This window comes from Oncorhynchus kisutch, linkage group LG11, assembly GCF_002021735.2.
Source record: "Oncorhynchus kisutch isolate 150728-3 linkage group LG11, Okis_V2, whole genome shotgun sequence".
NCBI lineage: Eukaryota > Metazoa > Chordata > Actinopteri > Salmoniformes > Salmonidae > Oncorhynchus > Oncorhynchus kisutch.
Window position 1 is genome coordinate 48976658 of NC_034184.2, and position 13601 is coordinate 48990258.

Genomic DNA, 13601 nt, shown 5'->3' on the forward strand with positions numbered 1-13601 from the left:
CGGGACTGAGGTAGCTCGGGACTAAGGGGTAGCTCAAGACTGAGGGGTAGCTCAAGACTGAGGGGTAGCTCAAGACTGAGGGGTAGCTCAAGACTGAGGGGTAGCTCAAGACTGAGGGGTAGCTCAAGACTGAGGGGTAGCTCAAGACTGAGAGGAAGCTCAAGACTGAGAGGAAGCTCAAGACTGAGAGGAAGCTCAGGCAGGTTGACGGCTCTGGCAGATCCTGGCAGATCCTGGCTGAATGGCAGATCCTGGCTGACTGGCGGCTCTGGCTGCTCCATGCTGACTGGCGGCTCTGGCTGCTCCATGCTGACTGGCGGCTCTGGCTGCTCCATGCTGACTGGCGGCTCTGGCTGCTCCATGCTGACTGCCGGCTCTGGCTGCTCCATGCTGACAGACGGGAGACTCTGGCGGCTCCATGCTGACAGACGGGAGACTCTGGCGGCTCATGACAGACGGGAGACTCTGGCGGCTCATGACAGACGGGAGACTCTGGCGGCTCATGACAGACGGGAGACTCTGGCGGCTCATGACAGACGGGAGACTCTGGCGGCTCATGACAGACGGGAGACTCTGGCGGCTCATGACAGACGGGAGACTCTGGCGGCTCATGACAGACGGGAGACTCTGGCGGCTCATGACAGACGGGAGACTCTGGCGGCTCATGACAGACGGGAGACTCTGGCGGCTCATGACAGACGGGAGACTCTGGCGGCTCATGACAGACGGGAGACTCTGGCGGCTCATGACAGACGGGAGACTCTGGCGGCTCATGACAGACGGGAGACTCTGGCGGCTCATGACAGACGGGAGACTCTGGCGGCTCATGACAGACGGGAGACTCTGGCGGCTCATGACAGACGGGAGACTCTGGCGGCTCATGACAGACGGGAGACTCTGGCGGCTCATGACAGACGGGAGACTCTGGCGGCTCATGACAGACGGGAGACTCTGGCGGCTCATGACAGACGGGAGACTCTGGCGGCTCATGACAGACGGGAGACTCTGGCGGCTCATGACAGACGGGAGACTCTGGCGGCTCATGACAGACGGGAGACTCTGGCAGCGCTGGACAGGCGGGAGACTATGGCAGCGCTGGACAGGCGGGAGACTCCGGCAGAGCTGGCGAGGAGGAAGGCTCCTTGATTTTTTTGTTTGTTGGGGGGGGGGGGTATGATATGTATGTAACTTTCTCAATCATCATCATTCACGATTCATTCAGGATTATCTGTAATCATGGTAGCGTCCACATTAATGTAGAAGTGTTCATTTACAATATAAGTGACTCCAAAATGACACAATATTTATTTAACATGAATTACTATTGGGTACAAAACTATTTGAAACACAAGCGAAACAAACAGCAAATGCATCCAACAAATTGTAGAGTCACAAGCTTGATGTAGTCATTGCCTGCTTTGAATATGAGACCAAATACTTCACTTTTTACTATTTTTATACATATATAGTAAGTGAATTTGTCCCAGTACCTTTGGTCCTCTAAAATTGAGGGACTACGTACAAAAAGTGCTGTAATTTCTCAAACGGTTTACCCAAAGTGCACTTTAACCTCATAGTCATTGTATTATTTCAAATCCAAAGTGCTGGAATACAGAGCCAAAACAAAAACAAAATGTCACTGTCCCAATACTTTTGGAGCTCACTGTATTTACTACAAATATATGAAAAGTAATGTTAGGACTCATAATCAGTTATTGATAAGTGTGTGTGTGTACGTGCTTGTGCGTACCTCGAGCAGTATGTCTCCCACTCTGAGCCGCCCGTCTTGGTGGGCCACGCCTCCAGTGCAGATCTTCTTCACTCTGAGCACGCTCCCATTGCATCCTCCAATCAGAGCAAAGCCCAGCCACCCTCCCTCTGGCTTACAGACATCTATCTGCAAGATACAGCTCTGATAGAGGGAAAGGGGGACGTTACAAATCCACTCATAAGGGGTCAATTCTAACTGCCACTTAAAGTCAAATTTGCACTAAGTCTCCCATTGATATCAATGCTTGATTAAGTGAAAATTCAGTTTAGGAAGTTAGGCATTTCCCCATACCCCTTGTACCAAGACAGTAAAAATATAAGTGCATTAACCTCTTGATTCTAGCCATCCTGGATCCGGGATCGTGAATACAGCCTCAAGCTCATTACCATAACGCAACGTTAACTATTCATGAAAATCGCAAATGAAATGAAATAAATATATTTGTTCTCAAGCTTAGCCTTTTGTTAACAACACTGTCATCTCAGATTTTCAAAATATGCTTTTGAACCATAGCTAAACAAGCATTTGTGTAACAGTATTGATAGCCTAGCATAGCATTAAGCCTGGCATTCAGCATGCAACATTTTCACAAAAACAAGAAAAGCATTCAAATAAAATCATTTACCTTTGAAGAACTTCAGATGTTTTCAATGAGGAGACTCAGTTAGATAGCAAATGTTCAGTTTTTCCCAAAATATTATTTGTGTAGACAAATCGCTCCGTTTCCTTCATCACGTTTGGGTAAGAAAAAACCCGAAAATTAAGTCAGTACAACGCGAACTTTTTTCCAAATTAACTCCATAATATCGACAGAAACATGGCAAACGTTGTTTAGAATCAATCCTCAAGGTATTTTTCACATATCCATCGATGATAAATCATTCGTGGCAGTTTAGTTTCTCCTCTGAAGAAATGGAACGCGCATGGACCTAGAGATTACACAACAATTTCGACGAAGGACACCGGGGCGGACACCTGGTAAATGTAGTCTCTTATGGTCAATCTTCCAATGATATGCCTACAAATACGTCACAATGCTGCAAACACCTTGGGGAAACGGCAGAAAGTGCAGGCTCATTCCTGGCGCATTCACAGCCATATAAGGAGACATTGGAACACAGCGCCTTCAGAATCTGGGGCATTTCCTGTATGAAATTTCATCTTGGTTTCGCCTGTAGCATTAGTTCTGGGGCACTCACAGATAATATCTTTGCAGTTTTGGAAACGTCAGAGTTTTTTCTTTCCAAAGCTGTCAATTACATGCATAGTCTAGCATCTTTTCGTGACAAAATATCTTGTTTAAAACGGGAACGTTTTTTATCCAAAAATTAAAAGAGCGCCCCGTATATCAAAGAAGTTAAGCAATTCTCTGCCAACAGGGTGAAGTGAGCAGTGTTTGAGCAGTAAAATATGAATGCATTAATCAGGTGAAGAGAATGCCCACACAGCCCCCAGAGCCGAAAGCACAGATGACTCTAGCTTCAACCTGTGTCATCACTGAGAGAAAGAGAGAGGAAGAGAGAGAGCGATAGAAAGAGAGAGATAATGAGAGCGAGAAAGAAAAAGAGATAGGTAGACAGCGATATTACTTACATCTTGACCTGAGGTGACAGAGAGACGTGATCTGAATTTCCCAGTGGTCTCGGTCACGGCTTTAGCTGCAGAACAAACACAAAGAGACGGAACAAAATGAGACAGAGGAGAGCTTATAAGACATATCTCTGCAAGAACATTAAAGTTTGCTATGTTATGTAAGTCCTATGGTCAACGCAAAGGCCAGTAGGGCAGGTAAGGTAATTGATAGCTACTGTTCCTCAACCCTGATCAACGTAACCAAATCTACTGAGAGGCAAAAGCTATTTGCAAAGTATTAGGAACAACCATCATTGATCAAATCAAACTTTGTCACATGCACCCAATACAACATGAAATGCTTACTTACAAGCCCTTAACCAACAATGCAGTTTAACAAGGCTATATACAGCGGGTACCGGTACCGAGTCAATGTGCAGGGGGTACAGGTTAGTCAAGGCAATTTGTACATGTAGGTAGGGGTAAAGTGACTATGCATAGACAATAAACAGCAAGTAGCAGCAGTGTTAAAACAAATGGGGGGGTGGGGAGTAGAACAGACTATGACTTGGGGGACTGGAGTCTGACAATTTTTTGGGCTTTCCTCTGACACCGCCTAGTATATAGATCCTGGATGGCAGGAAGCTTGGCAACAATGATGTGCTGGGCTGGATGCACTACCCTCTGTAGCGCCTTACGGTCAGATGCCTAGCAGTTGCCATACCAGGCGGTGATGCAACCGGTCAGGGTGCTCTCGATGGTGCAGCTGTAGAACTTTGAGGATCTGGGGACCCATGCCAAATCTTTTCAGTCTCCTGGGGGGGGGAAAGATTTTGTCGTGCCCTCTTCACAACTGTCTTGGTGTGTTTGGATGATGATATTTCATTTGTGATGTGGACACCAAGGAACTTGAAACTCTTGACCAGCTCCACTTCAGCCCCGTGGATGAGAATGGGGGCCTGTTCGGCCCGCCTTTTCCTATAGTCCACAATCAGCTCCTTTGTCTTGCTCACATTGAAGGAGAGGTTGTTGTCCTGGCCTGACCTCCTCCCTGTAGGCTGTCTCATCGCTGTAGGTAATCAGGCCTACCACTGTTGTGTCGTCAGCAAACTTAATGATGGTGTTGGAGTCGTGTTTGGCCATGCAGTTGTGGGTGAACAGGGAGTACAGGGGGGAACTAAGCACAGACCCCTGAGTATTGTTGAAAATGTCAGTAAAGTCACTTGCCAGTTGGTCCGCGCATGCTTTGAGTACACATCCTGGTAATCCGTCTGGCCCCGCAGCTTTTTGAATGTTGACCTGTTTAAAGGTCTTGCTCACATCGGCTACCGAGAGCATTATCACACAGTCGTCCGGAACAGCTGGTGCTCTCATGCATGCTTCAGTGTTGCTTGCCTAAAAGTGGGCATAAAAGGCATTTAGCTCATCTGGTATCCTCGTGTCACTGTGCAGCTTGCGGCTGGGTTTCCCTTTGTAGTCTGTAATAGTTTTCAAGCCCTGCCACATCCGACGAGCGTTAGAGCCGGAGTACTAGGATACAATCTTAATCCTGTATTGATGCTTTGCCTGTTTGATGGTTCGTCTGAGGGTGTAGCGGGATTTCTTATAAGAATTAGTGTCCCGCTCCTAGCCTTTATCTTGATGCGGATGTTGCCTGTAATCCATGGCTTCTGGTTAGGATATGTACGGTCACTGTGGAGATGATGTCGTCGATGCACTTATTGATGAAGCCGATAACTGAGGTGCTATACTCCTCAATGCCATTGGATGAATCCTGGAAAAAAGTCCCGTCTGTGCTAGCAAAACAGTCCTGTAGCCATCTGACCACTTCTGTATTGAGCGAGTCACTGGTACTTCCTGCATTAGGTTTTGCTTGTAAGCAGGAATCAAGAGGATAGAGTTATGGTCAGATTTGCCAAATGGAGGGCGAGGGAGAGCTTTGAATGCATCTCTGTGTGTGGAGTAAAGGTGGTCGAGAGTATTTTTCCTCTGGTTGCACATGTGACTTGCTGGTAGAAATTAAGTAAAAATGATTTAAGTTTCCTCGGCAACACTAGATGAGCATTTTCTTGTTTTTCTTATACAGCTGATTGAGTGCGGTCTTAGCGCCAGCAACGATTTGTGGTGGTAAATAGACGGCTACAAACAATATTTGTAGATGAAAACTCTCATGGTAGATTTTGTGGTCTACAGTTTATCATAAGGTACTCTTCCTCAGGTGAGCAATACCTCGAGACTTCTTTAATATTAGACATCGCACAGCTGTTATTGACAAATAGACACACCCCCGCTCCTCATCTTATTCATAAGCAAAGGTACCATAACCAATGCAGACTTATAGTGAAACAAGATTAATCTAACACATACACTGTATCAATGCCTGTTTGACCTTGAAAATAGTTATATCCCTCCAGTCACAAAACAAAGCCTCTTCAAGAGCCACATTTTTCACTTCAACAATATACAGTGCATTCGGAACGTATTCAGACTCCACTACTTTATCAACATTTTGATATGTTACAGCCTTATTAAATTGTTTTATTCCCTCATCAATCGACACACAATACCCCATAATGACGAAGCAAAAATGGTTTTTACATATTTTTGCAAATGTATTAACAATAAAATCTTGAAATAACACTTTAAGTATTCAGACCCTTTACTCAGTGCTTTGTTGAAACACCTTTGGCAGCTATTACAGCCTTGAGTCTTCTTGTTTATGACGCTACAAGCTTGGCACACCTGTATTTGGGGAGTTACTCCAATTCTTCTCTGCAGATCCTATCAAGCTCTGTCAGTTTGGATGGGGAGCGTTGCTGCAGTTATTTTCAGGTCTCTCCAGAAATGTTCGATCGGGTTCAAGTCCGAGCTCTGGCTGGGCCACTCGGGGACATTCAGAAACATGTCCCGAAGCCACTCGCGTTGTCTTGGCTGTGTACTTTGTGTCATAGTCCTGTTGGAATGTGAACCTTTGCCCCAGTCTGAGGTCCTGAGCGCTCTGGAGCAGGTTTTCATAAACCTTTTGCGTGTAGGGGGCAGTATTTTTGTTTTTGGCTAAAAAACGTACCCATTTGAAACGGCCTATTTCTCAGCCCCAGAAACTAGAATATGCATATAATTGTCAGATTAGGATAGAAAACTCTAAAGTTTCCAAAACTGTAAAAGTAGTGTCTGTGAGTATAACAGAACTGATATTTCAGGAGAAAACCTGAGGAAAATCCAATCAGGAAGTGCCTCTTATTTTGAAACCTCTCTGTTCCTATGCATGCCTATCCTCCATTTAAAGGGATATCAACCAGATTCCTTTTTCTGTTGCTTCCCTAAGGTGTCAACAGTCTTTAGACATAGTTTCAGGTTTTTATTTTGAAAAATGAGCGTGAAAGATCACATTGCGTAAGTGGATAGGTGGGGGCTCTCAGAGTGAGTTTTGCGCTACAGAGTACTGCAGCCATTGTTTCTCCCGGTGTTATTGAAAAACCTACACACCCGGTTGATAGATTATCGAATATATATTTTAAAAACAACCTGAGGATTGATTATAAAAAATGTTTGACATGTTTCTGTGGACATTATGGATATGATTTCTGTGACCACTCTTTCCTGTGGATTTCTGAACATAACGCGACAAACAAACGGAGGTATTTTGGGTATAAAAATAATCTTTATGGAACAAAAGGAACATTTGTTGTGTAAAAGAGTCTCGTGAGTGAAAACATCCGAAGATCAAAGGTAAGCGATTAATTTGATTGCTTTTCTGATTTGTGACCTAGCTACTTGCTTAGTGTACATGTTTTGCTATGCTATCGATAAACTTACAAACGCTTGGATTGCTTTCGCTGTACAGCATCATTTCAAAATCTGAGACGACAGGTAGATTAACAAAAGGCTAAACTGTGTTTTGCAATATTGCACTTGTGATTTCATGAAATATTATTTGACTGTGGCGCTATGCTATTCAGCGGATGCTGACGAAAATGATCCCGCTAACGGGATGGGTAGCGTCAAGAAGTTAAGGATCTCTATGTTCTCTGCTCTGTTTATCTTACCCTCAATCCTGACTAGTCTCCCAGGCCAAACCGCTGAAAAACATCCCCACAGCATGATGCTAACACCACCATGCTTCACCGCAGAGAAGGTACCAGTTCTGCTCCAGACATGAAGTGTTAGGAGGGTGTATTGGAGGCGAAGTCAGGTGCAGGAAAGCAGAGTGTAATGAACAGGCACACTTTTTATTCCGGTCCAAAATGACAGCACAAAGTAACATAAAATGTGCCCAAACACAGAACATAGACAAAAAGTAATACGCATAACAATATCCACAATTCCAAAATACACGTAACACAAATAATCTTACACAAAGACATGATGGGGAACAGAGGAATAAATACATATGGATTGATTGGGGAATGCAAACCAGGTGTAAAGGGAACAAGACAAAACAAATGGATACATGAAATATGGAGCGGCGATGGCTAGAAAGCAGGTGACGTCAAACCGCTAAACGTCGCCCGAACAAGGAGAGGAGCCGACTTCGGCGGAAGTCGTGACATGGTTTCATCAGACCAGAGATTCTTGTTTCTCATGGTTTGAGAGTCCTTTAGATAATTCCTTCAACATTTCCAAAAGTAGCTAAGCCATCTAAAGCCATTTTTATTTTTTTTAAATGCATATTTGGACAGTCCTTGCTTAGACAGTAATTGGTTAGTTAGTGATACTTTGTCGGGTGGTGAACAGAGCTCCAGCAGTCGGATTCAGTGTCCAGATAGCTAATCAATAACTGTACTGTCAAAACTCTGCTCATAAAATTTGCTAGGTTTCTAATTAAGCAGCACTGCTGCTAGCTAGACTGGGTAGTCCCTCACGTTAATTAGTTATCTTAACATTATCTGTCAGTGCAGCTTTTGAGTCAACATGTTTAAATGTAAGTTAGTCGAATCTGTCTTAATGTGAGGTCAATAACAGGCCTAACAAAATGTGCTATAGTAATAGCAAGCCAACAAAGTTCACGTCCAGTTCTCCTTCTCATCTTTACACTTTCTCCCTCAGAGAATGAACAGTCGCCCGCAGGCACCGAAATATACTTTTTGGGGACTTATCTTTCTCTTCATCACTCAATACCTAGGTTTACCTCCACTGTATTCACATCCTACCATACCTTTGTCTGTACATTATACCTTGATGCTATTTTATCGCCCTCAGAAACCTCCTTTTACTCTCTGTTCCAGAAGTTCTAGACGACCAATTTGTATTGCTTTTAGCCGCACCCTTATTCTACTCCTCCTCTGTTCCTCTGGCGATGTAGAGGTGAATCCAGGCCCTGCAGTGCCTAGCTCCACTCCTATTCCCCAGGCGCTCTCTTTTGACGACATCTGTAACCGTAATAGCCTTGGTTTCATGCATGTTAACATTAGAAGCCTCCTCCCTAAGTTTGTTCTATTCACTGCTTTAGCACACTCTGCCAACCCGGATGTTCTAGCTGTGTCTGAATCCTGGCTTAGGAAGACCACCAAAAATTCAGAAATTTTTATTCCAAACTACAACATTTTCAGACAAGATAGAACTGCCAAAGGGGGCGGTGTTGCAATCTACTGCAAAGATAGCCTGCAGAGTTCTGTCCTACTATCCAGGTCTGTACCCAAACAATTTGAACTTCTAATTTTAAAAATCCACCTCTCTAAAAACAAGTCTCTCACCGTTGCCGCCTGCTATAGACCACCCTCTGCCCCCAGCTGTGCTCTGGACACCATATGTGAACTGATTGCCCCCCATCTATCTTCAGAGTTCGTGCTGCTAGGCGACCTAAACTGGAACATGCTTAACACCCCAGCCATCCTACAATCTAAACTTGATGCCCTCAATCTCACACAAATTATCAATGAACCTACCAGGTACCTCCCCAAAGCCTTAAACACGGGCACCCTCATAGATATCATCCTAACCAACTTGCCCTCTAAATACACCTCTGCTGTCTTCAACCAAGATCTCAGCTATCACTGCCTCATTGCCTGAATCCGTAATGGGTCAGCGGTCAAACGACCTCCACTCATCACTGTAAAACGGTCCCTAAAAAATTTCAGCGAGCAGGCCTTTCTAATCGACCTGGCCGGGGTATCCTGGAAGGATATTGATCTCATCCCGTCAGTAGAGGATGCCTGGATATTTTTTTTTAAATGCCTTCCTAACCATCTTAAATAAACATGCCCCATTCAAGAAATTTAGAACCAGGAACAGATATAGCCCTTGGTTCTCCCCAGACCTGACTGCCCTTAACCAACACAAAAACATCCTATGGCGTTCTGCATTAGCATCGAACAGCCCCCGTGACATGCAGCTGTTCAGGGAAGCTAGAAACCATTATACACAGGCAGTTAGAAAAGCCAAGGCTAGCTTTTTCAAGCAGAAATTTGCTTCCTGCAACACTAACTCAAAAAGGTTCTGGGACACTGTAAAGCCCATTGAGAATAAGAACACCTCCTCCCAGCTGCCCACTGCACTGAAGATAGGAAACACCGTCACCACTGATAAATCCACCATAATTGAGAATTTCAATAAGCATTTTTCTACGGCTGGCCATGCTTTCCACCTGGCTACTCCTACCCTGGTCAACAGCACTGCACCCCCCACAGCAACTCGCCCAAGCCTTCCCCATTTCTCCTTCTCCCAAATCCGTTCAACTGATGTTCTGAAAGAGCTGCAAAATCTGGACCCCTACAAATCAGCCGGGCTAGACAATCTGGACCCTTTCTTTCTAAAATGATCTGCCGAAATTGTTGCCACCCCTATTACTAGCCTGTTCAACCTCTCTTTCGTGTAGTCTGAGATTCCCAAAGATTGGAAAGCAGCTGGGGTCATCCCCCTCTTCAAAGGGGGGGACACTCTTGACCCAAACTGCTACAGACCTATATCTATCCTACCATGCCTTTCTAAGGTCTTCGAAAGCCAAGTCAACAAACAGATTACCGACCATTTCGAATCTCACCATACCTTCTCTGCTATGCAATCTGGTTTCATAGCTGGTCATGGGTGCACCTCAGCCACGCTCAAGGTCCTAAAAGATATCTTAACCGCCATCGATAAGAAACATTACTGTGCAGCCGTATTCATTGATCTGGCCAAGGCTTTCGACTCTGTCAATCACCACATCCTCATCGGCAGACTCGACAGCCTTGGTTTCTCAAATGATTGCCTCGCCTGGTTCACCAACTACTTCTCTAATAGAGTTCAGTGTGTCAAATCGGAGGGTCTGCTGTCCGGACCTCTGGCAGTCTCTATGGGGGTGCCACAGGGTTCAATTCTTGGACCGACTCTCTTCTCTGTATACATCAATGATGTCGCTCTTGCTGCTGGTGAGTCTCTGATCCACCTCTACGCAGACGACACCATTCTGTATACTTCTGGCCCTTCTTTGGACACTGTTAACAACCCTCCAGGCAAGCTTCAATGCCATACAACTCTCCTTCCGTGGCCTCCAATTGCTCTTAAATACAAGTAAAACTAAATGCATGCTCTTCAACCGATCGCTACCTGCACCTGCCCGCCTGTCCAACATCACTACTCTGGACGGCTCTGACTTAGAATACGTGGACAACTACAAATACTTAGGTGTCTGGTTAGACTGTAAACTCTCCTTCCAGACCCATATCAAACATCTCCAATCCAAAGTTAAATCTAGAATTGGCTTCCTATTTCGCAACAAAGCATCCTTCACTCATGCTGCCAAACATACCCTTGTAAAACTGACCATCCTACCAATCCTCGACTTTGGCGATGTCATTTACAAAATAGCCTCCAATACCCTACTCAACAAATTGGATGCAGTCTATCACAGTGCAATCCGTTTTGTCACCAAAGCCCCATATACTACCCACCATTGCGACCTGTACGCTCTCGTTGGCTGGCCCTCGCTTCATACTCGTCTCCAAACCCACTGGCTCCATGTCTTCTACAAGACCCTGCTAGGTAAAGTCCCCCCTTCCCTCAGCTCGCTGGTCACCATAGCATCTCCCACCTGTAGCACACACTCCAGCAGGTATATCTCTCTAGTCACCCCCAAAACCAATTCTTTCTTTGGCCGCCTCTCCTTCCACTTCTCTGCTGCCAATGACTGGAACGAACTACAAAAATCTCTGAAACTGGAAACACTTATCTCCCTCACTAGCTTTAAGCACCAACTGTCAGAGCAGCTCACAGATTACTGCACCTGTACATAACCCACCTATAATTTAGCCCAAACAACTACCTCTTTCCCTACTGTATTTAATTTATTATTTTGCTCCTTTGCACCCCATTATTTTTATTTCTACTTTGCACATTCTTCCATTGCAAATCTACCATTCCAGTGTTTTACTTGCTATATTGTATTTACTTTGCCACCATGGCCTTTTTTTGCCTTTACCTCCCTTATCTCACCTCATTTGCTCACATCGTATATAGACATGTTTATACTGTATTATTGACTGTATGTTTGTTTTACTCTGTGTCGTTGTATGTGTCGAACTGCTTTGCTTTATCTTGGCCAGGTCGCAATTGTAAATGAGAACTTGTTCTCAACCTGCCTACCTGGTTAAATAAATGTGAAATAAATAAATAAATGACCAAAGGCTCGTATTTATTTGTGTTATGTTATAATTAAGTCTGATTTGATAGAGCATTCTGACTGAGCGATGGTAGGCAGCAGCAGGCTCGTAAGCATTCATTAAAACAGCACTTTCGTGCGTTTGCCAGCAGCTCTTCGCAATGCTTCAAGCATTGCGCTGTTTATGACTTCAAGCCTATCAACTACCGAGATTAGGCTGGTGTAACTGATGTAAAATGGCTAGCTAGTTAGCGGGGTGTGCGCTAATGGTGTTTCAAACATCACTCACTGTGAGTCTTGGAGAAGTTGTTCCCCTTGCTCCGCAAGGGCTGCGGCTTTTGTGGAGTGATGGGTAACGATGCTTTGAGGGTGGCTGTTGTCGATGTGTTCCTGGTTCGAGCCCAGGTAGGGGCAAGGAGAGGGACGGAAGCTATACTGTTACACTAAAGTGCCTATAAGAACATCCAATAGTCAAAGGTATATGAAATACAAATGGTATAGAGAGGAATAGTCCTATAATTCCAATAATAACTACAACCTTAAATAACTACAAACTGGATATATTGAAGACTCATGTTAAAAGGAACCACCAGTTTTCATGTTCTGAACAAGGAACTTAAACATTAGCTTTTTTTTTTTACATGGCACACTTTTACTTTCTTCTCCAACACTTTGTTTTTGCATGATTTAAACCAAATTGAACATGCTTCATTATTTATTTGAGGCTAAATTTATTTTATTGATGTTAAAATAAGTGTTCATTCAGTATTGTTGTAATTGTCATTATTACAAATTTAAAAAATTAAATGGGCCAATTAATTGGTATCGGCTTTTTTTGGTCCTCCATTAATCGGTATCGGCATTGAAAACTCATAATTGGTCGACCTCTACAGTGGAATATTATCATGCACCTGTCTCTATGCACTTAAATAGCAAATGGAGGACGCTTTTCCCGTGGTTCATTTTCATGCCAGTCAGGTAGGCTATACTCATGTTGTAAAGACAAGCAATGTGCTTCATATTAGGAAAGTCTAGATATTTGTTATAGTGTTGACACCATATAAATAATTACATTGAATATATATTGTACTTACCTGCAGTATAGTATGATTGGTATTCATGTGTGCATGTTATTATTTGCATTAGCATTGACTGTGACCTTTCCCCTTTGATGAGGTCATCACCCACAGTCGAATCTGTAAAAGGTGACTATCACATGTTGAGTGGGCTGTATCGTTTTGCAATATTGGTAACATTTGTACATGGCTGTACACCTTTTATTTCTTAGGTTGAAAATAAAGGAAAGTAATATAGAAATGCGTGTGGGCATTCCTTGTCAAGTTACTACATCTTTTTGGCGACAAGGATAAAACTTGATCAGCATCTGCAGGGCGATGGGCTAGCTAAGAAACAGTGGATGCAGTCAGTTAGCCAGCTAGCCTAATGAGCAACGGAGAGTAGCCGCTGCTGGAGGGAAATGCCTATGGTGACAATCAGTAGCAAGTTGGCAATGTTAGGGACTATCACTGAGTTTGTGGAAGAGAACGAGGACTGGATGGAATATGTGGAAAGGCTGGGACACATTTTTGGGGAAAATGGAATTACAGATGAGGCTAAACAAGTGCTCTATTCTCTTGAGTGTGAGTGTGGCTAAAACCTACAAGCTAATGGGGAATTTGGCTA

The 13601-nt window shown here is 44.1% G+C and overlaps 1 protein-coding gene across 1 annotated transcript in view; it reads right to left on the reverse strand.

The window, feature by feature from the left end:
- The window catches only part of LOC109899561 (tyrosine-protein phosphatase non-receptor type 13), a 72341-nt gene that overhangs the window by 40318 nt on the left and 18422 nt on the right, over positions 1-13601 (reverse strand). Inside the window, exons 9-10 of the mRNA XM_020494905.2 lie at positions 3365-3429; positions 1751-1912 (exon numbers count right to left, since the gene is read on the reverse strand). Of these exons, the coding sequence (XP_020350494.1) occupies positions 1751-1912; positions 3365-3429 (227 nt within the window). The remainder of the gene's footprint in view (positions 1-1750; positions 1913-3364; positions 3430-13601) is intronic.